The following is a 25,347-nucleotide window of genomic DNA, read 5'->3' as shown; positions in this document are numbered from 1 at the left end:
ACAATAGGAGGATGGAGAATTGGGAGAGACCAAGGCTTGTCTATTCCAAGCAAAACGATGCAGCCTCCTGTTTTTGCTGCAAACCTTTTTCACACGAGTGCAAATCTGCACTGGTCAGGGATGGAACCAGGGACTGGAAGAATCTGTGCCACCTCCTCAGCTCGCATGAGAAGTCGCATGACCACCTAGATAGTTTCCAGCGGTGGAAGGAGCTGGAGATCAGGCTGGCGTCCAAGCAAAATCAGATGATTTGATTTCAGGACCATGTACAGCTCCCGAGAGAAAACACATCAGCACCACAACAGAGGAAAGCGGAAACTCTAGGTGGAGACAAAATAAATAATGTTGAAATTGATGTTGGGCAATCAAATTCGATATCTAAATAAACTAAATTCCTTAAGGCTGGGTCATTGACATAAAGCTTATTTTACACTACTCCAGCGAAACGAGGCTAGCCATGCATTTATGAAAGCAGTTGTTTCCAAAGCTCAAATGATCTTACTCTGTTTTACAGTTCCACAGAAATATTAAAATATATGTTAAATATGTTATATAAACAATTTATTTTTATTGTAATTGTAACAATTATGGGGTCATGCCATCATAGCACTGAGACTGCACTCGTGAAGGTGTTTAATTACCTGTTAATGGTGTCAGACCAACGCTCTGCATCTGTCCTCGTGCTCCTAGACCTTAGTGCTGCTTTTGATACCATCGATCACCAGATTCTTTTGGAGAGATTGGAAACCCAAATTGATCTACACGGACAAGTTCTGGCCTGGTTTAGATCTTATCTGTCGGAAAGATATCAGTTTGTCTCTGTGGATGGTTTGTCTTCTGACATATCAACTGTACATTTCTGTGTTCCTCAAGGTTCTGTTTTAGGTCCACTATTGTTTTCACTATATATTTTACCTCTTGGTGATGTCATTCGGAAACCTAATGTTAACTACCACTGCTATGCGGACGATACACAGCTGTACATTTCGATGAAACATGGTGAAGCCCCAAAATTGCTCTCCCTGGAAGCCTATATTTCAGACATAAGGAAGTGGATAGCGGCAAATGTTTTACTTTTAAACTCGGACAAAACAGAGATGCTAGTTCTAGGTCCCAAGAAACAAAGAGATCTGTTGGATCTGACAATTAATCTTGATGGTTGTACAGTCATCTCAAATAAAACTGTGAAGGACCTCGGCGTAACTCTGGACCCTGATCTCTCTTTTGACGAACATATCAAGAATATTTCAAGGACAGCTTTTTTCCATCTTTGTAACATTGCAAAAATCTGAAACTTTCTGTCCAAAAATGATGCAGAAAAATGTATCCATGCTTTTGTCACTTCTAGATTAGACTACTGCAATGCTCTACTCTCCGGCTACCCGGATAAAGCACTAAATAAACGTCAGTTAGTGCTAAACACGGCTGCTAGAATCTTGACTAGAACCAAACAAATTGATCATATTACTCCAGTGCTAGATTCTCTACACTGGCTTCCTGTTAAGGCTAGGGCTGATTTGAAGGTTTTACTGCTAACCTACAAAGCATTACATGGGCTTGCTCCTACCTATCTTTCCGATTTGGTCCTGCCGTACATACCTACACGTATGCTATGGTCACAAGACCGAGGCCTCCTTATTGTCCCTAGAATTTCTTAGCAAACTGCTGGAGGCAGAGCTTTCTCCTATAGAGCTCCATTTTTATGGAATGGTCTGCCTATCCATTTGAGAGACGCAGACTCTGTCTCGACCTTTAAGTTTTTATTGAAGACTCATATCTTCAGCAGGTCCTATGATTGAGTGTAGTTTGGCCCAGGGGTGTGAAGATGAACAGAAAGGCACTGGAGCACCAAACCACCCTTGCTGTCTCTGCCTGGCCGGTTCCCCTCTCTCCACTGGGATCCTCTGCCTCTAACCCTATTACGGAGGCTGAGTCACTGGCTTACTGGTGCCTTTCCATGTGTCACTTGAGTGGGTTGAGTCACTGACGTGATCTGGTCCGGGTTGGCGCCCCCCTCGGGGTCGTGCCGTGGGGGAGATCTTTGTGGGCTATACTCGGCCTTGTCTCAGGGTAGTAGGTTGGTGGTTGAAGATATCCCTCTAGTGATGTGGGGGCTGTGCTTTGGCAAAGTGGGTGGGGTTTTATCCTACCTGTTTGGCCCTGTCCGGGGGTATCGTCGGACAGGGCCACAGTGTCTCCCGACCCCTCCTGTCTCAGCCTCCAGTATTTATGCTGTAATAGTTTATGTGTCGGGGGGCTAGGGCCAGTCTGTTATATCTGGAGTATTTCTCCTGTCTCTTCCGGTGTCCTGTATGAATTTAAGTATGCTCCCTCTAATTCTCTCTCTCTTTTCTCTCTCTCTTCTTTTGGAGAACCTGAGCCCTAGGACCATGCCTAAGGACTACCAGGCCTGATGACCAGTTTCAACTGTTCTGCCTGTGGCTATGGAACCCTGACCTGTTCACTGGACGTGCTACCTTGTCCCGGACCTGCTGTTTTGGACTCTCTCTATACCACACCTGCTGTCTCTAACTGATTGATCGGCTATGAAAAGCCAACTGACATTTACTCCTGAGGTGCTTTCCTGTTGCACCCAAAACAACCACTGTGATTATTATTATCTGACCCGCTTGTCATCTATGAACGTTTGAACATCTTGGCCATGTTCTGTTATAATCTCTACCCAGAAGAGGACTGGCCACCCCTCAGAGCCTGGTTCCTCTCTGGGTTTCTTCCTAGGTTCTGGACTTTCAGGGAGTTTTTCCTAGCCACTGTGCTTCTACATCTGCATTGCTTGCTGTTTGGGTTTTTAGGCTGGGTTTCTGTACAGGACTTTGTGACATCGGCTGATGTAAAAAAGGCTTTATAAATACATTTGATTGATTGATTTTTTTTAACAGGTGGGATATTATTAATGAGAAACTTGTTTTCCTACTATAGGTAGTAGGTTGCATAATGATATCAACATTGTAACACTCCAATGCAGGGGTTAAATATAATTGGAGCTTATTTCTTTATCTTCCAAAACATTTGTAGTTAACCTACCTGTTCGACAGACACAATTATCCTATCCATCGATGTTGTTATAGCCAAATACTCCAACACTGTCGCATGCACTGACTAAATACCTGTGTCTGGGAAGGGCTTGGTGTGTTTGACTAAAACCAGGGCTCGAATTGAGTGAGGGTATCACATACCCTTTGTTAAATAAAAGGGCAAAATTTAAATCGATTGTTTGCTTTCTATTTTGAAATAAATACATAAAACGTATCCAGATTACATAAAGCGTTCTATAACAACGCTTAACTCTGATGCTCTAAAATGACTGTGAAAGACGTGACTCCAATGCATACGGGGATATATTGATTCCTCTCTATGACAATCTGAAGCTTAACTCCAGCCTATAATATTCGAGCAGATAAAAAATATATACTTTGCTATTCTGTCCCTATAAACTGAGCTTTTCTCTTTCCGAAATGAGAAGATGAAGAAGATGAAAATACGGAGGAGTACTCAGCATTTGAAGCTTACAGTTTTCTGCGTCAGTAGAGCCTGTCTGGGTGGAAAGGTAACTTCTGAAAGTGCCATGCTTAGATTCATAAGGATGTGTAAGATGTCATTATTTTTGTCTCGCCTAGGGCGGCAGAACATCCAGGGCATTGGTGATTTTATCAATGTAATCAGATTAAAAATATTAGGCTATGTTATTGTCATTGAACTGATAATATAGCCTACTAACCAGATGTGTTAAATTGTTTAATTTGTAGCATAGGCCTATTAATTGGGCTGCTATTATGTTCTGCTCCTCCGACTTTTAGCAGATGTGTATCTCGCCTAGGGCGGCAGAACGTCCAGGACCGGCCCTGCCCATTAGGTATTTATTATTATTTGCCATATGTCTGAAAATAATGTATATATTTATACGGAATGGTGAAGTGGATGAAAGCTGCTGTGTCGCTCTGACTATCTTATTGAGGGGAAAATGTACTCACTCTGATGTGGTTGTCCCGCCTAGCTATTTCATAATTAATGCACTAACTTTAAGTCGTTCTGGATAAAAGCGTCTGCTAAATTACTCAAATGTAAGTTTCCCATTTTGTGTAACATTTCCGTATTCATTACGGAACACGTTTGAGAATCAAACAGAGCAAAAGGAGAATTCTGAATAGACAAATCCAGGTAGATCTCGTCCCGTTTCGTTCAGTTTGCTTCCGTTTAAGAAATGTTTTGCAACAGAATCGGCGTAATGTTGTAGAACGTTAGACGTACTATTTGTCCTGTTTCAGAACGTAAGCAAACGTCACCGGATATGCTGCAGAGCGGGAAATTGAACGGGCGGAAAAATAACAATCGCCCAACTGAGCAAAGTAGGACAGCTAACTTTTCTTGCCATCTTTTTGACAGTCAATCACTTGGAAACAAATCTACTTCGCCATCGTACTATTACAGCTACCTGTCAAGCTAAGATGTACTTGCTAGTATTCGATTTTGGTGAGCATTATTGAGCTGGATAGCTAGCTTGCTAACGCCTCGCTTGTTTTGTCTAGAGGATGGGAGACAGGACCCTGCTGCGGGAACTAAAGCGGTGGGCGATTGAAGAATTTAATCTACCAACCCAAAGTCTCCCAAACGACAACTACTTTAAAACGTGCGTAACGTCATTCATAAATGTCCAATTTAACGTACATGCACCTTTCTTTGGCCTTGTTGAGCTATTCCTTTATGTCTTGGTAGCAATTCTAACTACAGTCTTTCATATCGGCAGTAGCAGATTAATTAAAACGAATTTGTCCCAACATTGAGTTAACCCAAGTAACGTTAAGTATATTGATGTTTGTTTTGATTCAGGTTATGTGTTGGCCCAGGTGCCTCTATATGGAGATATGTCACACAACATATTTTCAATCAGAGGTGGGTATGCAGACAGGTTTTTACAACCTTATTTCTTATACTTCCTAGTGTTTCTAGCAATTATTTGTAGTAGCTAGGTCAACTATTGTCGTTTTGTCCTAATACGTTTGTTCTTCCAATATATTCGTCTATTCCTTTGTCTTTGCAGGAATGTAAGGGTTATGCGTGGAAATCTCCAATGGTATCCTTTATTTTTGGTGTCTTGAGTTATCTACAAATGTGATAATTTCATTGTCTCTGAGATGACACCAACTCTTGATAGGATAACTGCCTAATTTCTCTGACATTAATATGACACAGGTTTTGTTGTATGTACAGTTGTACAAGCCTTGACGTTGTGATCTCTCAGGTACAAAGTTCTGCACGATAAGGAGGTACAACCATATTTCACTAAACAAATGTCGAGATAGTTTGATAGTCTTAAAAATGTGATACTGTAGCAATGTGTTAGCGTTATGTTTTCTGTGTGCTCATTCTTTTACATTATTGTATGTACACATTTGCAGTTGAAACAGGTAGTGGGGCAGAGTGATGCTGCTAAGCGGTTTGAGCTTCAGGAGCAGATAGAGGAGCTGAGAGTAGAACTAAACCACCTGGACTCTCAAATCAATGGGACTGAAGCACAGCTGGTTACTGAGGGTGAGCATTTGATCAAAAATATATATTTTTTCTACATACCACATCCTAAAATGTGCTAGGTCTGTATATGTGGATGTCCTCTTTCGCCTTGACACATTGTACTCTGTAATCCCTTTGTATTGAGTAGAGGAGTCCATTAACCGGAGCTGGGAGATGGTGGAGGAGAACCAATGCAGGGAGCTGCTTTTACAGGCTTTTAAGCAGCGCTGCATGAAGGAGCGCCACTCTCTTTCAGAGGATATCCACAAGATCAGTGGGCACTCTCAAGTTCTGGAGCAGCTGTCTAGGTGTGCTTGCTAGAGCCTCTGCCGTTTACCCTTACCATTTCTTACCACACTTCCACATGCATTTGACGCCTCAAGCCAACCCTAAATCCATTCTTTACTTTTGGTGTGTTTTGCAGGAGGGCAGAGATGAAGGTGGTGTTTGGAAATGAAATCTCCAATAGCAGTGGGGACCATCTCAACCCATCAGGAGCAGAGCCTAAGGTTCTGGTAAGTGCTTTACTATATTTTATTACTTATATGATAGTCTTGGTTTTGTGATGGTTTTGCATTTTACAGGTCTTGTTTATTTTTTCCCTTAGCGTAAAGTCAGAGAGTTATGTGATGAAAGACTCCAGTTCTTCCAGTCTTTGCAAGAGAGTGAACTGAACATGACATCTTCCACTGCCACACAGTAAGAATCATCAGATGGTTTTATATAGGAACCGGAGTCATCCATGGGATACTTCTATTGCTAAATCATTGTTGTCTCTCTCTCTTCAGCTTGACACGTGAACAGAGAACTGCAGTATTTCAGCATTGGTTAAGTGCTGTGGAGGTAAGTTGCATTGTTTGCACTTAGTTAGTTACATCATGGTCTGTTTCATATTTTCTTCATTTGAGTGAGAATCATATTGTTATTTTTTTTAATCTCATCAGGACTTGTTGCAATGCTATCCTCCGAACCAAGTGCTGTCAGCCTTGCAGTACCTGGCCTTGGGACAGGAAATGACATTGGAGGAGATGCTTGCCTCTTTGGATGTGGCTCGTGATGTTGCTGCATTACGGTAAATGGTTAAAAAAAATATAGATGTAAAATTTGGTTGTTGTATTTTAACCCCTTTTCTCCACAATTTTGATCTTGTCTCATCGTTGCAACTCGGGAGGCAAAGGTCGAGTCATGCGTCCTCTGAAACATGACCCACCAAACTGCGCTTCTTAACACCCACCCGCTTAACCCAGAAGCCAGCCGCACCAATGTGCCGGAGGAAACACCGTTCAACTGACGACCTATGTCAGCCTGCAGGCACCCGGCCCGCCACTAGGAGTCGTTAGAGCGCGATGAGCCAAGTAAAGCCCCCCTGGCCAAACCCTCCCCTGACCTGGAAGACGCTGGGCCAATTGTGCGCCACCCTATGGGACTCCCGATCACAGCCAGTTGTGATACAGCCCGGGATCGAACCCGGGTCTGTAGTGACACCTATAGCACTGCAAAGCAGTGCCTTAGACCGCTGTGCCACTCAGGAGGCCGATAAATGGTTAAATTGATAAGAAAGTTAGCTGGACAAAAATATCTGCATGGATTTGAATTATAGGGGCAAATGTATCTGTTTTATTTTAGGTTTCGCTACGAGAGTAATCACCTGCCGGACATCTCAAAAGAAGAGGAAGAGCTACCAACCGTTAAGAGTCTTTTACAGGTGCTTTACACGTTTCCATTTACACTAAAATACCAACATGGGGCCAAGACACTGCATAGGCTGGAACAGTAATATATGTGTGATCTTTTTGCAGTCAGCCTGGGAGGAGGTGGAACAGAGTCTGATGGAACTGGCTCAGACACGGTCACGAATTCAACTGCTCCAGACCCAGCTTCATGCCCGAAAGAAAGAGGCACAGTTAGAGCTGATTGGCGGGGAATCTCAAACCGAAGCCCTGTCACAGTAAATCTGCACAATAGATTGACTTCTTCCACATAATTTACATTACATTTACATGTCATCAATGAACATGCCCAGCCTCTAAACTAGTCATGTCAATTCATCAGAAGACTTTGGTTTGTTGTCTGTATCTATTGTTTGTGATGCTCTTTACTCTTTCCCAGTTTAAAACCTCTTTTCTCCCATGTTTCCGTCCTGCTCAGGTCAGTGTTTAAGCTGGAGATGCAGTGTGGGATTCAGGCAGCAGTGAGAAATGGTTTGCGGGACCAGTGTGTTCAAATGGAGCAGCATGCCAGGGACCGACAGGAGGACCTCCGCAACCTACGGAGCCAATGGCAAAACATCATGGACTTCAGACAGCTTGGGGTGAGAACCTGCCATCATTAAAACTGTGTACTTTTGTGTCTTCCACACACACCACAGCATTTCATCACTTGCCACACATTTACCTCAATCTCACACAAATGATCAAGGAATCTACCAGGTACAACCCTAAATCCGTAAACATGGGCACCCACATAGATATCATCGTGACCAACTTGCTGTCAAAATACACCTCTGCTGTCTTCAACCAGGATCTCAGCGATCACTGCCTCATTGCCTGCGTGCGTAATGGGTCCACGGTCAAATGCCCACCCCTCATCACTGTCAAACGCTCCCAAAAATACTTCAGCGAGCAGGCCTTTCTAATTGACCTGGCCCGGGTATCCTGAAAGGATGTTGACCTCATCCCGTCAGTAGAGGATGCCTGGTTGTTCTTTAAAAGTTCTTTCCTCACCACCTTAAATAAGCATGCCCCATTGAAACATTTTAGAACTAAGAACAGATATAGCCCCTGGTTCACTCCTGACTTGACTGCCCTTGACCAGCACAAAAACATCCTTTGGCGTACTGCATTAGCATTGAATAGTCCCCGCGATATGCAACTTTTTAAGGAAGTCAGGAACCAATATACACAGTCAGTTAGGAAAGCAAAGGCTAACTTTTTCAAACAGAAATTTGCATCCTGTAGCACTAATTCCATTAAGTTTGAATAAGAGCACCTCCTCCCAGCTGCCCACTGCACTGAGGCAAGGAAACACTGTCACCACCGATATATCTACGATAATCGAGAATTTCAATAAGCATTTTTCTACGGCCGGCCGTGCTTTCCACCTGGCTACCCCTAACCCAGCCAACAGCTCTGCACCCCCCGCAGCAACCTGCCCAAGACCCCCCCCCGCTTCTCCTTCACCCAAATCCAGATAGCTGACGTTCTGAAAGAGCTGCAAATTCTGGACCCATACAAATCAGCTGGGCTAGACAATCTGGACCCTCTCTTTCTAAAATGATCTGCCGCAATTGTTGCAACCCCTATTACTAGCCTGTTCAACCTCTCTTTCGTATCGTCTGAGATCCCCAAAGATTGGAAAGCTGCCGCGGTCGTCCACCTCTTCAAAGGGGGAGACACTCTAGACCCAAACTGCTACAGACCTATATCCATCCTCCCCTGCCTTTCTAAAGTCTTTGAAAGCCATGTTAACAAACAGATCACTGACCATTTCGAATCCCACCGTACCTTCTCCGCTATGCTATCTGGTTTCCGAGCTGGTCATGGGTGCACCTCAGCCATGCTCAAGGTCCTAAACGATATCATAACCGCCATCAATAAAAGACAGTACTTTGCAGCTTTCTTCATCGACCTGGCCAAGGCTTTCGACTCTGTCAATCACAGCATTCTTATTGGCAGACTCAACAGCCTTGGTTTCTCAAATGACTGCCTCGCCTGGTTCACCAACTACTTCTCAGATAGAGTTCAGTGTGTCAAATCGGAGGGAATGTTGTCCAGACCTCTGGCAGTCTCTATGGGGTTGCCACAGGTTTCAATTCTCGGGCCGACTCTTTTCTCTGTATATATTAATGATGTTGCTCTTGCTGCTGGTGATTCTCTGATCCACCTCTACGCAGACGACACCATTCTGTATACTTCTGGCCCTTCTTTTGACACTGCTAGCATACCTCCAAACGAGCTTCAACGCCATACAACAGTCCTTCTGTGGCCTCCAACTGCTTTTAAATGCTAGTAAAACTAAGTGCATGCTCTTCAACCGATCGCTGCCCGCCCGACTAGCATCACTACTCTGGACGGTTCTGACTTAGAATATGTGGACGAATACAAATAACTAGGTGTCTGGCTAGACTGTAAACTCTCATTCCAGACTCACATTAAGCATCTCCAATCCAAAATTACATCTAGAATCGGCTTCCTATTTCGCAACAAAGCCTCCTTCACTCATGCTGCCAAACATACCCTCGTAAAACTGACTAACCTACCGATCCTTGACTTCGGCGATGTCATTTACAAAATAGCTTCCAACACTCTACTCAACAAATTTGATGCAGTCTATCACAGTGCCATCCGTTTTGTCACTAAAGCTCCACATACTACCCACCACTGCGACCTATACGCTCTCGTTGGCTGGCCCTCACTACGTATCTGTCGCCAGACCCACTGGCTCCAGGTCATCTATAAGCCTTTGCTAGGTAAAGCCCCGCCTTATCTCAGCTCACTGGTCATCATAGCAACACCCACCCGTAGCACGCGCTCCAGCAGGTATATTTCACTGGTCATCCCCAAAGCCAGCACCTTCTTTGGCCGCCTTTCCTTCCAGTTCTCTGCTGCCAGTGACTGGAACGAATTGCAAAAGTCACTGAAGCTGGAGACTTATCTCCCTCACTAACTATAAGCATCCGCTGTCAGAGCAGCTTACCAATCACTGCACCTAGCCCATCTGTAAATAGCTCAACCAACTACCTCATCCCCATATTGTTATTTTTTTGCCCCTTTGCACTCCAGTATCTCTACTTGCACATCTATCACTCCAGTGTTAATGCTAAATTGTAATTATATCGCCACTATGGCCTATTTATTGCCTTTCCTCCCTCCTCTTACTACATTTGCACACACTGTATATAGATTTTTCTATTGTGTTATTGACTGTACGTTTGTCTATCCCATGTGTAACTGTGTTGTTGTTTTTGTCGCACTGCTTTGCTTTATCTTGGCCAGGTCGCAGTTGTAAATGTGAACTTGTTCTCAAATGGCCTACCTGGTTAAATAAAGGTAAAAACCAAAATGTGACACTTTTTTTGTTTTTCTTTATAGGATGTCAGGCAGGAACAGATAAGAGGTCTGATCAAGGGGAACTCAACAGCTAAGACTGAACTGACTCGTGTGCACAAAGAGGTAGGCCCACTATGCTGCTGTGTACTGTAATACATATTGTGTAAACAGTGGCCATCTAACTTGACCTTTTCTTCTCTCCTGTCTGACCTGAGATTGGACAGTTTGTCCAGGGAAAGCTGGTTCCCCAGTTTGCTAAAGTTCTTTCAGCGGCCAATAGGCTTCGCAACTCTGTGTCCCAGGAGGCCAGACAGTTTGGAAACGTGTCACTATTGACACTTGACCGCAGGATCATTGAAGGGTAAGTGCTTCATATTTGTTCGTCTTTGATGGGTGAGAGGCGTTATCCTTCTAATCACTATTTGGTCTGGATGAGAAAAAATGCTCAAAGGGACATTTTTCAGATGGTTAAGTTTTGTAAACTGCTATATATATTTCAGCGAGCAGAGAATTCCAGCTGCGTGGTTGTCTATCCATCGTTTGCATTCCTTGCCCTTCCACAATCTGTGTCAAAGCCTGGCTTTCCCAATGTATCGGGTGAGTCCCAGCTTATTATTCCATGACCATTTATGCACCTAGTGGTTTGCTTCTTGCTCTTATCCTCTTGTTTGTTTAAATATTGTCTGTTTTTTGCCTGCTTTATGGTTCTCTGCCAGGCCCCTGAGGAACTGTACACCCAAGCTCTATCCCAGCATCTGGAGCTTCGATTTCTGCATCGTTTGCTGCAATTGCACTCCTCCTCTTTAACAAATGTGGAAAAGCAGGGAGCACTGCTTCCTGCACCTGACCAACAAGGTACAGATCTTCTATAGAGTTCAAAGATGCAAACTAACAAATGGGAGAGCTCGATGCCATCCAATCAGATGCCAATCAAACTGTATCACTCATCTTTACCTAGTTAACCAAAGGCAGATTATGCAATCGTACATGTTTGATCTCTTCATCTCGCTTTCATCTCCCTCTTATGTATTCCTCCTTAGCCCTCCTGCTACGTGTCCTGGAGGAAGACAAGGAGCTGCTTAAGTCTTTATTGCCCAAGGTTCGGGAGCTTGCCCAGCGCTGCTCACAGGGCCTTTGTTATGGGTATCAGGTCAAGACTGCAATTTCCCATTGGTAAGTGCTACCATTAACACTTTCTCCCATATAACTCTTACTCATATTGAACCTCCATATTATTCACCAGCTACTATTGACAATTCACCTTTTTCTTCTGTGTTCTTTCTGTGCAGGTGGGATCAGCCTGCTCAGTTTGCTCTGCCTGACATACGCAAGGGGGGACTGACTTTTCAGCAGTGGCTACAGAGGTGGAAATTTGCAGCTAAGGCTTCTTGATGAGCTCCCTAGAAAATAAAGACAAGACTGAAGTGCATAGATACCCAGCAAACAGGATGTCCAGGGGACCATGACACAACCTCCTGAAGTTCTGGGGACATCTTAATGACTAATTTCTGTTTGCAGCGTATGCACCAAGGTGAATTTTAGAGAACAATACTGTTCTTTGTAGTACTAAAACTACAATTTTATTCCCACTGACATTAATTTACAATATTGTTTGTTTCTCACATCTTCTTTTTGCTAAACATGATGCCATTCAATCTGTATCACATGTAAATTGCTATTGTTTTTATGCCATTAAATGAACTTTGCCTGCACCTTATCTCTGTTTTAATGCGCTTGACGGTTAATCTCAATCACAAATGTAATCCTATTTGACCAAGACCGTTGCATTAGTTGTTATCCATATGACCATGTTATTGACAATAGACAAATACTTTTTTGTTGATAGAGGAATAGATTGTTGAAATAAATGAGTGTTCCATATAGGACCACTTTGTTCATGGTGTGGTTTTGCAATGTCTGTGAGCTGTAGTTGGATGAATTATCCTAATATCCTGTGTTTATTATTGGCAACTAGCTATATTCAGGACTTGTTCTTGACACATGGAATGGTTTTCTGTGTGATTTGCATTGTTTGACCAATTTTATGGCACACCCTGTACTTTCCTTCCCAGTTGATGAGAGGCAGGCAGTCAAATGACATTGCTCACACCGGTCATATCTCAATCTTTGCAAGTGGAGGCATTCGTAAAAATATGCCAATTATACGTGCAACGTGAACACTTCTGTACAAATTTGTCCTCTAGTCTGCGTATGAAGGTGTGAAAATTGAAAAAGGACTGTACTGTTATATTGAACGATGATGCAGAACAATCCGAGCCCCGACTCGAATTATTCTGCGTTCATAACCAAGTGGGAAGGTGGTATTTACCGTATTCAACTGGGAAAAGGCCACATGAACGACCCTTTCAACTGGTAATTACTAGTCTATCATCCCTGAGCGCGGCTTCTCCCACATACAGATCTCTGAAGTCACCCACTAAGGAAATTATCTCGATAACAGCATTTTCGGCAGTTAAATGTAACACAACATAGAAATCATAATTGTTTACAAGCATGATAGCTGTACCTTTCGTTTATGGTTGAAGTAGCTTGTTGGCCATTAGCCAATCTGCATTTCTCAACGAGTTGAAGGCACGTGAATGCATCCTATTGGTAATAACCACCTTCCCACTTTGTTATGAACGCATCATTATGAAGCAGACTCCACCCCTTTCTCCATGAGTCTGCGCACTGATCAACTCTGCTTCCGGATGCCAAGATTGAGCAAGACTGACTGCACAGCTGCCGCCGAATTTAAAGAGACAGGCAATCGTTTATTTAAAATAACATAATCAGCAACCATTGTCTCAAAGCTTGTTTTAAAAGAGGCTTCACTCTGACATAGCGCACCAGTAGTAGTCACTCGTTGGACCAATAATGGCGTTTAATCAAAGTCAAATCGAGTAGTAGCTTATCCTCATAGCTAAGTTACCTGGTTGGATTTTCCCTCTTGCTTGCTGGCTAACGTTAGCCAAATAAGCGTTGCTAGCTGGTTTCCCGACGAAGAGCAAGATTTGTCGGCTAGCCAACAACCATATATTGAGGCTTATAATCAAGTAGTAGTGGCTACTATCGCCGGGATAATGGCGAAAATTCAGGCACACAGCAACACGAAGCAAATAAACCAAATTCAAGACAAGGCCTATGTTGTACAAAAACAAGTGCAACAACAGCACTTTCAGAAACTGAAGGTAAGAGACGGGAACAAAAATGGAAAAGTCTTCCTCAGAACCATTTTGTGTTCGTCAGATATTGGCCATCTCTCGATGCTAACGAGTTAGCTTGCTAGCTAATCATAAGGGGTTCTGATTGGAATGTTACTAGCTAGATAACGCTAGTTGGCGTTTGTTGTCGCATGCATGCACAGTACTTTAGTGGAGGTTAGCAAACGCCAGCTAACTTGGGTTCTTCAATGGCGTTAAACACGATTTTAGTAATGAGTCACTAGGTCTTCCAAATACAGCCCAGTAGGACAAAACGTTAGTTATCTAGCAAGTTGATTTGGCTGGCTAGAAGCTACCTAGTTTGATTGTCAGATAACTTCGGACATCCGAAGTTCCTTGTTCACCTTCTCTGCCCACACTACCAGGCAGAACAAAGTCAAACGTGCGTTGTCTAGAATGGGATGGTGTTTGTTGGCACAAAATGGGAGACTTGTCTTTGCTGGTTTGTAATCCGAGGTCGACAGCTAGCAAACATACTCGTCGGTTCACTTGCTTGGTTATGAACAGAATGGTATATTTAGAAAACCCAAACGTTTTGTTATTGTTTATTCAGGCGTATTCCTTGTTTTCCACCAAGCACACAGAACCATCGATTTTGTTAGCTAGCTAACCATACAGTTTACGTTTTCATAGTTGGCCAGATTTGAGCTACGTTAATGTATCAAAGACAAAGGTGTTTCGATGTCGTGTATAGTAAGCCTATTTAAACTAGTCTGAGCAAGATTTTTTTTATCTGCCTATTATTTGAAGTGTAGCTGCGAATAATACTGGTAGATAGTTGGAAAGCTAGTTAGCTAAACGAGTTATGGTCAAGACATGCCATAAGTTATTCAGCTAATGACTGCATTGAGGAGCAGCATGATTGGTTTGCCCCAGTGTTTGTGAACGTGTAATAACAGTGATAACATAACACACACCACACTGTTCTTTGTTGATGTTCTGCAGTGGGCCCCTTAATTTCTTGCTTTTTATGGAGAGAAAAAAATACAATTTTCTCTAATGCCTCACCATTATCTTTACCCTCAGGTTGAAGATGCCCTATCATATCTGGACCAAGTGAAAATACGATTTGGGAATGACCCTGGAATATACAACAAATTTCTTGACATAATGAAAGAATTTAAATCACAAAGGTATAGCATTTCCCTTTCCCAATTTTCACAGCACTGGGCCTTTAAATGTGTTGAAAAGATGTTCTTAATGCAATCTCATTTAAGGTCATGTCCTCTGTCCCTATAAAAGTCTTTCTCTCCTCGTTCATAGCATTGACACACCAGGTGTTATAAACCGTGTGTCTCAGCTCTTCCACGGACACCCGGACCTTGTCTTAGGATTCAATGCCTTCCTGCCCCCAGGCTATCGGATAGAGATTCCCAAGAATGGAGTGGTTTTCCTTCAGTCACCTTTCTCTGCCCAGGTGGGTCACTATAAATGTGTATTGATTGGGTTTCCAGACAATCGTAATACTGGCTGCCTCTGCACAACAAGTTGTGTAACCCAGTTTTTTGAATCAATATCCACACAAAGTACTGGTAGTGGGCCTATATATAAGTGGAGTGTGCTACAACTTTTCCACCAGAGCAGACCACATGGTCACACACGAAGGTGCGCTTAAGATGCATGTTGTGAAGATAATTTATGTTAAACATGAGTGTGCCTTTTCTTTGGTAGGTCTCCCCAGGCCAGGGGAAGAGTATTGCAAGCCCTGCTGTGAGTGCCACTGGCTCATCTGTTGCTGAAGCTGGCTCTGCCCAAAGTGAAGCTGTGGCATCGCCTGAAAGCATCTCCTCGTCCTCTGGACCCCCAGAACCCCCCAGTAGACTGTCCTTGCCACTCCCCAGCAGAGAGAGCCAGCCACAGTCCTCCTCGGTGTCCCCCCCTGCCTCGGAGCCCAGCCCAGTAGAATTTGACAGTGCTATCAGCTATGTCAACAAGATCAAAAACCGCTTCTTAGACCATCCAGAGATCTACAGATCCTTCCTTGAGATACTACACACTTACCAGGTACACTGTGTCATCAATATGGTAATTGATTTGTTTTTCTGTCAATTGAAAACAACACATTTGATTGATGTCTGCTTAAAGTGAAGTTGTTTGCTAGCATCTAGGTCAAGGCCACTTTAAATTGTTGCAGATAAGTGTGTATCCTATCACAGTTACTCAGATGGAACAACGGTCTGTTTTTGTGTTTTCAGAAGGAGCAGCTTGAAGTCAAGGAGAGCCGGGGTCGTAGTAGTAGTGGGATGACAGAGGATGAAGTTTTCTCAAAAGTGGCCAGCCTCTTCAAAGGCCAAGAGGACTTACTGGCTGAGTTTGGACAGTTCTTACCAGATGCTAAGAGATCATTGGTTAGTATTTTCCCCTTTTTTCTGAGAATGTTACCTGTCCATGGTCATTATGTTTGATCAGTTGATTTTCAGTGCCATTTGTGTTGCTATATCGAACTATCAGTTCTGTGTCCTTTCAGTTCACTGGCAGCTCCCTGACAGGGAAAGACCAACTGAAGAGGGCAGAGGATGAGGATATGAGCAAACATAGCAAGAAGAGATCAAGGCCCATGCTGCTGCCGCACATGACGCCACTGCTCAAGGTTTGGACTTAATCACACATTCATATGCTTGAGCATTTTCCTAGAAGACCTTTACTGTATGTGATTGGTTATGGTTTGGTTATTTTAGAAAAAGATGAAGTTTTCGTGCTCCCAAGACCAGTCCTTTGCCTCAGTTGGGAAGCATGGAGTCTTGCGGGAGTTCACCTTTTTTGACAAGGTAATGCTCAAGACAGCACAAGTGTCAGTGTTGGAATCATTCCATAATGTTTTGGCTCTGACAGACGTCATGAAATCCTTGGTCACCAATGACAATGTTTTGATTCGTTGCAGGTTCGACGTTTCTTCAAGAGCCAGGAGGTGTATGAAAACTTCCTCCGCTGCATTGCTTTGTTTAACCAGGAAGTGGTTTCGGGAGCAGAGCTGCTGCAGCTTGTCACCCCCTTTCTGGGGTAAGTGGACTGTGGGAGCTTGCATTGGACCATGGGAGCTTTCAAAGGGAACAGTCACTGATGTCTTCCGGAGTAAATAAATGCATACTGATATTTTTGTACTCTATGAAGGGCAGTATGTTTTGCCAAGTCTCCTCTTGATCCCATTCATTTATTTGTACATGTTCATTATTTCCTCCAGGAAGTTTCCAGAGCTATATACCCAGTTCAAGTCATTTCTGGGGGACAAAGAGCTCTCTCATTCAATGTCTGGCCTGTCAGACCGCTACATGGAAGGAGGTGGGGGCAGGGAGGTTGACTATGCATCTTGCAAGCGCCTGGGATCCAGCTACAGAGCACTACCCAAGACTTACCAGCAGCCCAAGTGCAGCGGTCGCACTGCCATCTGCAAAGAGGTCTGCAGAAATTAAACCAGTTCTGTTTTTTAAGAGTGGCCATTCCTGCACTGATTTCTAGTCCAAGTTCATAGCATTTTTTGAGTCTGGTAGTGGAAGACAGAAACAAGTTGTTTGAGGGCTAGATATATGGCATTGACAGGGATTACTATTGCTCCAGTAGCTGTGAATCTACTCCCATACAAGTTTTGTTTGTCAGTGCATGCCAGTTCTTAGTCACCCCCCCCCCCCCCCCCCACACATTCTTTTAGAGTTGAACTTGACCAATGTTTAGTTGGAGCTTTTAACTTGACATCTGTGTCAGTGAGGATAAGGTATTGGTAACAACCAATCAGAATTGAGCATGTGATTATTATTTTTCCCAGACACTAATGGCTTCTGGTTGGCTTTAATGATAATATTCTTAATTGTATGGTTATTGAATGTGAAACCAAACAGGTGTTAAAGTCCTGACTTCCTGCATTTACAGGTGTTGAATGACACCTGGGTTTCCTTCCCCTCGTGGTCAGAGGACTCTACGTTTGCAAGCTCTAAGAAAACCCCATATGAGGAGCAGCTTCATCGCTGTGAGGATGAGAGGTTTGAAGTAAGCAAGATGAGATATCAGAACTACTATTACTACAGCCACCAACTATATACAAACGGACTGTTCTCCCTTGTCTACCCAGAGCATCATTCTGCAGAATAATTTAGATGAACATGTTCCAGAACGATTGCTAATGGTTATTTTCCTGTTTCCTCAAGTTGGATGTGGTCCTGGAGACAAACCTGGCCACCATCCGGGTCCTGGAGAGTGTTCAGAAGAAGCTGTCCCGTCTGTCGCCCGAGGACCAGGACCGCTTCCGTCTGGACGACTGTCTGGGTGGCACCTCTGAGGTCATCCAGCGCCGAGCCATCTACCGTATCTATGGCGACAAGGCCCCTGAGATTATAGAGGGTCTGAAGAGGAGCCCTGCTACTGCTGTGCCTGTGGTGCTCAAGAGGTCAGGGTGCACACACAAACCACACACACATCCAGGGGTGTAACTAAGATACTTGGCTAATGTGAATCTAGCTGTGTGTTAATTCTTCCATGTCCTCTCTGCTATGTCTGTAGATTGAAAGCGAAGGAGGAGGAGTGGAGAGAAGCCCAGCAGGGCTTCAACAAGATCTGGAGGGAGCAGTATGAGAAGGCCTACCTCAAGTCCCTGGACCACCAGGGGGTCAACTTCAAGCAGAATGACATGAAGGCCCTGCGATCCAAAAGCCTGCTCAATGAGATTGAAAGTGTCTATGATGAGGTGACTACTCCGATGTCAATTCAGTCTACTTTCTTTGTATTGATAAACTGATACATCAAATGTTCTGAGCACAGGAGAACATCTCCTCTCTGTGTCTAACACGTCTGTACCCCTCAGCGTCAGGAGCAGAGTACAGAGGAGGGGGGCGTGGGCCAGCAGGGGCGTGATGGGAGCAGTGCGGCAGTGGTCAGCGAGCCACACATGGTGTTCACCTATGAGGACAAGCAGATCCTGGAGGACGCCGCCTCCCTCATCATCTACCACGTCAAACGCCAGCCCACCATCCACAAGGATGACAAGGACCATATCAAGCGCATCATCCAGCACTTTGTCCCTGACCTATTCTTCTCCCGCCGCGGCGAGCTCAGCGAGACGGAGGAGTGGACGGACGAGGAGGCCGAGGTGGAGGAGGGAGGAGACCGGGGAGGTGGTGGTAGCAGCAGCATAACAGGAGCAGTGGCGACACCAGTTGGCCAGCCGCAGCAACAACAGCAACTGAATGGGGAGTCGAGGCGGCGGCGCTGCACCTCTCCTCAGACAGCGGAGCTGGGTGGAGCCTCCTCTCACAGCCTGGCCCCAGAAGGAGGGGAGAAGGTGGACCTGAGAGACCCCGAGGCAGAGCACCAGAAGGAGCTGGACGGAGTCTACAACCTGTTCTTCGTCAACAACAACTGGTACTTCTTCCTGCGGCTGCACCAGACCCTGTGCCAGCGGTTGCTGAGGGTGTACCGGCAGGCAGAACGGCAGCTGCTGGAGCACCGTGCCGAGCAGAACCGTGAGAGGCTGCTGATGGCAGAGGGCCGCAGGGATAAGGCCAGCGACCTGGCCATGGAGCTCCGCCTCAAACAGCCAAGTAAGAGAACTTCTCAGATTTTGTCTTTTTAATATTTTGTATTCCGCATTGGTGAGTGTGTATCTCTGTATGGGAGAGGGAACATTGGGTTAAAGTTGCCCCCCTTTTTTTTTTGTACTCGATCCACAGGTGAGGTGGAACTGGAGGAGTACTACCCAGCGTTTTTGGACATGGTGCGCAGTCTTCTGGATGGGAACCTGGAGTCTACGCAGTATGAGGACACACTGCGGGAGATGTTCACCATCCACGCCTACATCGGCTTCACCATCGACAAGCTCATCCAGAATATCATTAGACAGGTCAGGGTTGTCTCTTACTTTAGTTGCCAAATTGCATTCTACAGAACCAGAGCCATATCCGTTCATTACATATTCATGCTTTACCTCAATAACATTGTGATCCTGACGTGTTTGATTGTTCTCTGAATGCCTGTAGGTTCTCCTTCCTCTGGGCTGACATGTCATTTCTCTGTCTCTGTGCAGCTGCAGCACCTGGTGAGTGACGAGGTGTGCCTGCAGGTGGCTGAGCTGTACCTGGCTGAGAGGAAGAGGGGCGCAGCGGGGGGGAACCTGTCGTCCCAGTGTGTGAGAGCAGCCTGGGAGACCAGCTACCAGTGGAAGTCTGAGAGGGTCATGGCTGAGGAGAACTGCTTCAAGGTAACGGCCTGCCCTGGGGAGACAAACGCCGAACCTTTTAGCCTTGAATATTTGATGATATTTCCTATTGATTCTGTGCTTGAGCATGGGGAGACTCCGAGGGTGTATCTTTTATTTGGTTGAGAGGGAATAGTTTCCTCCTAGCGTTAGTGTAGGGCTTTAGCTTCTGCTTTTTTGGAACAGAGATTTTGTCCATTCTGAAACCGTCATAAGTGTTAATCATTGATGTTTAATGGCTTGCTGTGGTGTGATTTGCCTTTGTAGGTGTTGTTCATTCAGAACAAAGGCCAGGTGACCTTGACCATTGAGCTGCTGGACACAGAGGAGGCCCAGGCCGATGATCCCCTGGATGTGCAGGTAAAGAATCCTATGGACAGTCGCACCTATAGAATGTCACAGGATTCCCTTTGGACATGAACATAGACTGACCTTGTAAGGCAACTTGCTGCTTCAGATTTTGATGGGCAGCTTGCGTGTTGAGGTTATTAAATTGTAAACATTATTAGTTCTCCCACCCACTTTCAAAAGTCAATACAAGATAAAATGATCATTATACCTCTGAGTTTATGGCCTTTTTGTTATTTAATCTCACAGTTTTAGTGTTTTTGCAATGTCCTGGCTTTTTTTCCATATTGATTACATTTTCTCTTTCCCTGTCCAGTGCCTGTCCAGCTATATGGAACAGTTTGTAGGGACAGAGTCGACGCTTTGCTCGCAGACCGAAGGCTACTTTTTCAAACCTGTATTTTTGCCCAGGTAAGAGATTCATGCTATTACTGTTAGTTGTGATCTCCATATATTGGCCATCGTATGAAGCCACATTATTTCCCTAGATGTTACATAGCAATCCTCTATTGTGTTTTCACATTTTGTCATTCACTGTCTTAACTAATGACTGCGTAAAAGTATTTGAGTGCAGATGGTTTCTGCCCGCCATAACAGCAATGCACAAAATGAGTCCTAGTATCACCGGCTCTGATTTGAATCTGAATGTGGCTGTCCCTGTGGTCCTCTGTCGGAACCTGAGGCACAGTATTTTCCTTCTGATATACTCTGACTGTCCCCCGCTTCCCTGTGCTACTGTGTGTGGGTCTCTGTGTGTAGGAACCTGAGGCACTTCAGACGCTGGCAGGTGCGCCAGGTGGAAGCGATGCGCTGCAGACGGAAGTGGCACAGGCAGCTGGGCGTGGAGAGTGCTGGCAGTCTGGACTGCCGCTTTAAACTCAACACCCACAAGATGGTGTTCGTCATGAACTCTGAGGACTACATGTACCGCCGGGGAGCTCTGGTCAAAGCCAGGAAGGTAGCTATTAGTATTTCTTACTCTGTTTGTGTTTTGAGGTGAAGAACAGCTAAGGCAGGAATATCTTGTCGCTTTAATGATTTATAGCTTTAGATGGCAGACATAAAATCTGGTTCCAAGTTAATTTAATGTGTTATGTGTCTTATTTTGGCATCAGCTAGACCTTATCATCCAGACTGCTTCCACAGTGGTGCATGAAGCCCTGTCTGTAGGTTTGACTAACTCTTCCCATCTCTCTCCCTTAGTCCCAGCACAGGGTGGCTGTGAAACAGCACGAGCGCTTTGACAAGTGGCACCAGGGCTGGCTGGCAGAGCACGTGCCTCCGGCGGCCGATCGCTCGGTCCACGACTGGCTGATGGGTGAGGAGGAAGAGGACATGATCCCCTGCAAGACCACCTGCCTCAACACACAGGTCAAAGGCCTGCCTGTCAACAGATACCAGGTGCATTACAGTAGGAAACCCCCCTCCTCTCCCTAGAGGCTGGATCCACACACACAATCTCTCTCTCACACACACACCTGACCTACTACACACACTGAGAGAGACTGGGTGGACTTTGCAGACATGTTGAGACTGAGATTGGGGGATCCAGTGCGGAACACAGGAGCTCTTCATCCGATTCACCCATGCTGCTTCTCTGTTCACACAGTCAGCAGTGCAAGCAGAGGGACGTGAGAATAAAATCATTGTTTGTTTCAGAAATGTTTGTTTCAGAAATGTGAATGTCTCGTTTTTTTAAAGTCCATTGTAGTTTTTAGCTTCTGAAGCCAGAGGGCCTTTTTTGTTTGTTTTTGTATATGTTTATACTGAAGTACTGAGAAATGGTTAAAAATGTGTTTCATGCTCCACAATGTCTTTTGTACAGTAAGCTCAACTTCAGTAATTTGATTACTGTATGTGCATATACAACTGTACACATTTTATATATGCATTTACATGAATATGATGAAAAATGTCAAATTACATGGATCTTAGTGTTTTGCAGGCAGCCAATTCTTGATATTTACTTTTTTCTGGTCATTTTTATTTTTCTTGTGACTAAACAGATGATTGATTGCCAGTGTGACAAGTCCTCACAATTGATTTAACTTTGTACATTTTATGGAACATCAGAATTATGTATCATATTCAAATCTTTACTTTGGTTTGTCATTTTGCATACTAAAATAAACTATCAGTGTTAAAAAAATAATGTATAACATTTATCCTGTATCAGTTATCATGAATAAACAACCTAGTTGTGAACTTCTTAAACAGCCTGGAAAAGCCTTTTTTAACATTTTATATACAGTACCAGTCAAACGTTTGGACACACCTACTCATTCCAGGGTTTCTCTTGGCATTCTCTCAACCAGCTTCATGAGTTAGTTCCCTGGAATGCATTTCAGTTAAAAGGTGTTCCTTGTGGAATTTCTTTCCTTCTCAATGCATTTGAGACAATCAGTTGTTGTGACAAGGTTGGGGTGGTATACAGAAGACAGCCCTATTTGGTAAAAGACCATGTCCATATTATGGCAAGAACAGCTCAAATAAGCAAAGAGAAACGATAGTCCATCATTACTTTAAGATCAAGGTCAGTCAATACGGAAAATGTCAAGAACTTTGAAAATTTCTTCAAGTGCAGTCGCAAAAACCATCAAGCGCTATGATGAAACTGGCTCTCATGAAGACCGCCACAGGAAAGGAAGACCCAGAGTTACCTCTGCAGAAGATAACTCTAATGAACTTAACTGCACCTCAGATTGCAGCCCAAATAAATGCTTCAGAGTTCAAGTAACAGACACATCTCAACATCAACTGTACAGAGGAGGCTGCGTGAATCAGGCCTTCATGGTCGAATTGCTGCAAAGAAACCATTACTATACTGCATGTTTCGGATATTCAATAACCTTTTTTTAGCAAAAATAAACTACTAAAGGACACCAATAAGATTTGTTTGGGCCAAGAAACATGAGCAATAGATATTAAACCGGTGGAAATCTGTCCTTTGGTCTGATGAGTCCATATTTGAGATTTGTGATTCCAACTGCCGTGTCTTGGTGAGACGCAGAGTAGATGAACGGATGATCTCTGCATGTGTGGTTCCCACTGTGAAGCATGGAGGAGGAGGTGTGGGAGTGTTTTGCTGGTGACACTGTGATTTATTTAGAATTCAAGGCACACTTAACAGCATTCTGGTTTGGGCTTAGTGGGACTATCATCTGTTTTTTTAACAGGACAATGACCCAACACCTCCAGGCTGTGTAAGGGCCATTTGACCAAGAAAAAAGAGTGATGGAGTGCTGCATCAGATGACCTGGCCTCCACAATCACCCGACCATAACCCAATTGAGATGGTTTGGGATGAGTTGAAACGCAGAGCGAAGAAAAAGCAGCCAACAAGTGCTCAGCATATGTGGGAACTCCTTCAAGACTGTTGGAAAAGTATTCCAGGTGAAGCTGGTTGAAAGAATGCCAAGAGTGTGCAAAATTGTCATTGAGGCAAAGGGTGGCTACTTTTCATTTGGACACTTTTTTTGGTTACTACATGATTCCATATGTTATTTCATAGTTCTGATGCCTTCATTATTCTACAATGTAGAAAATAGTAAAAATAAAGAAAAATTAGTAGGTGTGTCTAAACCTTTGACTGGTACTGTATGTACAGCAACACCTCCCCATATAATTTGTTTTCTTGATTGTGTTGGGCTGCAGAACTTGGAAGTGCAACATTGTGGCTTTTCTTCTCATTCCAAAGAATTTGCCAACAAAATTCCTAACCTATGTATGTATGTTCAACATTAGGAAATCTCGGTACAGACAACACTATTTTTATTATGGAATGGACAAAATAAAAAAGCCAGAGCCAGGGCAACAGTTTAAAAAAATATGCGTGGTTTATAAAACCCAGATGTGACAGGATCACCAAAGTGTATACAGAAATAGAAATGAGACCATCATTAAAACCATCATAGTACAACATTATACACTCAACATTTACAATCTACTCTGGAAAAGGGCTATTGTAAGACATTTCCTTTGTCTTTTTAAAACACAACCACATAGCTGATCTTTATCAGTTTTCATAACGCGTTCAAAGTACATCCATGTAGTTACTATAGACACTGTTAGTCTTCTACTTTAGAAAGGGTACAACAACATCAAGAAGGAAGTATAGATGCAGAGACATCAAGCACATAACATGGGATTTAGCAAGCAGTAAAATCAGCAAATCATTGAGAGGTTTTACTCATGAGAAAATGTGATGTCAGGGCTTGCGTATGATTCAGGTCTTAGAAAAAACTATACAAAATAACCCTCAATGTCAAAGGGTTATCACTTTCTAACCATATCTTGACATTAAAAATGGCTCAGTTGTACATAAATTAGTGAATAACTGCTAAGCAGTCATATGCATTAGAATGCTTCCAAGGTAACATCTTAGGAAACCATTAGTATCTTGTTAGTGTCATCACTCGCTTGACTGAGGGATGTCAACCCCTAGTCCCCTCCCTCCAGTAGCCCTGGACGCAAACCCTGAGGATGAGGGAGCCAGGAAAGAATATGGAAACACCAACAAGATACAGCCAATCACAATCCAGGTTCACTTTCTACTTTTTCTCTTTTTTTAACAAACACAATTCAACAGGTTTTACACTTAAAGAATGCAGGATTGTGAACAATCAAAATGCTCCTCAACACCTGGAATACTGCTTGTTCTAAAGCTAAATGAAAAACAATGTATGTAATCAAGATTTAACAGTACAGCTAGAATTTACAGTATTCTCCAGATAATAAAAAAAATCATTCAGATATGTACAATGGAAAACAAAAGCAGCATGCAGGCAAGACAATTGTCAGAGTGATACTAAAGCAATCTCATGAAGTTGGGAGGGAGGAGTTTGTGGTCTCTGTCAAAAGAGGACAGTGTTACATTTTTAGACTAGATAAAACAGTGTGTGTGTATCTGTGTGTGTTTTGAGGGGTAGAAGAGCTCTCCATCACTTCAAAAGGACTGAAATGCCAAAGGCGACCTTGCAGCAGGGTGCTCTTTGGTGGAAAGACTGGTTGACTAGCC

At 43.8% G+C, this 25,347-nt stretch overlaps 2 protein-coding genes across 3 annotated transcripts; both read left to right on the top strand.

Annotated features, from left to right (window-relative positions):
- Positions 1–4,273: 4,273 nt before the first annotated feature.
- LOC115158406 (HAUS augmin-like complex subunit 5) lies at positions 4,274–12,294 on the top strand. Its single transcript, XM_029707314.1, has 20 exons — positions 4,274–4,367; positions 4,548–4,648; positions 4,849–4,911; positions 5,060–5,092; positions 5,261–5,285; positions 5,418–5,550; positions 5,678–5,837; positions 5,954–6,044; positions 6,137–6,228; positions 6,318–6,372; positions 6,474–6,601; positions 7,156–7,234; positions 7,329–7,477; positions 7,678–7,840; positions 10,620–10,700; positions 10,793–10,938; positions 11,078–11,174; positions 11,294–11,432; positions 11,618–11,750; positions 11,867–12,294. The coding sequence occupies exons 2-20, from the start codon at positions 4,551–4,553 to the stop codon at positions 11,967–11,969; spliced, it is 1,968 nt and encodes a 655-aa protein (XP_029563174.1). The 5' UTR covers positions 4,274–4,367; positions 4,548–4,550; the 3' UTR covers positions 11,970–12,294.
- Positions 12,295–13,285: 991 nt separating this feature from the next.
- sin3b (SIN3 transcription regulator family member B) lies at positions 13,286–22,544 on the top strand. Of its 2 annotated transcripts, none has more exons than XM_029707313.1 (19): positions 13,286–13,768; positions 14,828–14,934; positions 15,065–15,218; positions 15,473–15,805; positions 15,997–16,149; positions 16,269–16,391; positions 16,480–16,569; positions 16,683–16,801; positions 16,983–17,196; positions 17,666–17,782; positions 17,941–18,179; positions 18,293–18,476; positions 18,594–19,329; positions 19,459–19,628; positions 19,812–19,985; positions 20,250–20,342; positions 20,647–20,741; positions 21,090–21,288; positions 21,534–22,544. In XM_029707313.1, the coding sequence occupies exons 1-19, from the start codon at positions 13,661–13,663 to the stop codon at positions 21,765–21,767; spliced, it is 3,642 nt and encodes a 1,213-aa protein (XP_029563173.1). In that variant the 5' UTR covers positions 13,286–13,660; the 3' UTR covers positions 21,768–22,544. The 2 variants fall into 2 exon arrangements, with proteins under 2 accessions (XP_029563173.1, XP_029563172.1); XM_029707312.1 differs by having other exon boundaries at positions 15,473–15,826.
- The last annotated feature ends 2,803 nt before the right edge of the window (positions 22,545–25,347 follow it).

This window comes from Salmo trutta, chromosome 22 (genome assembly GCF_901001165.1).
Source record: "Salmo trutta chromosome 22, fSalTru1.1, whole genome shotgun sequence".
Classification (NCBI taxonomy): domain Eukaryota; kingdom Metazoa; phylum Chordata; class Actinopteri; order Salmoniformes; family Salmonidae; genus Salmo; species Salmo trutta.
Note: the sequence above shows the minus strand (reverse complement) of the source record. Positions and strands in the feature narration are given on the sequence as shown.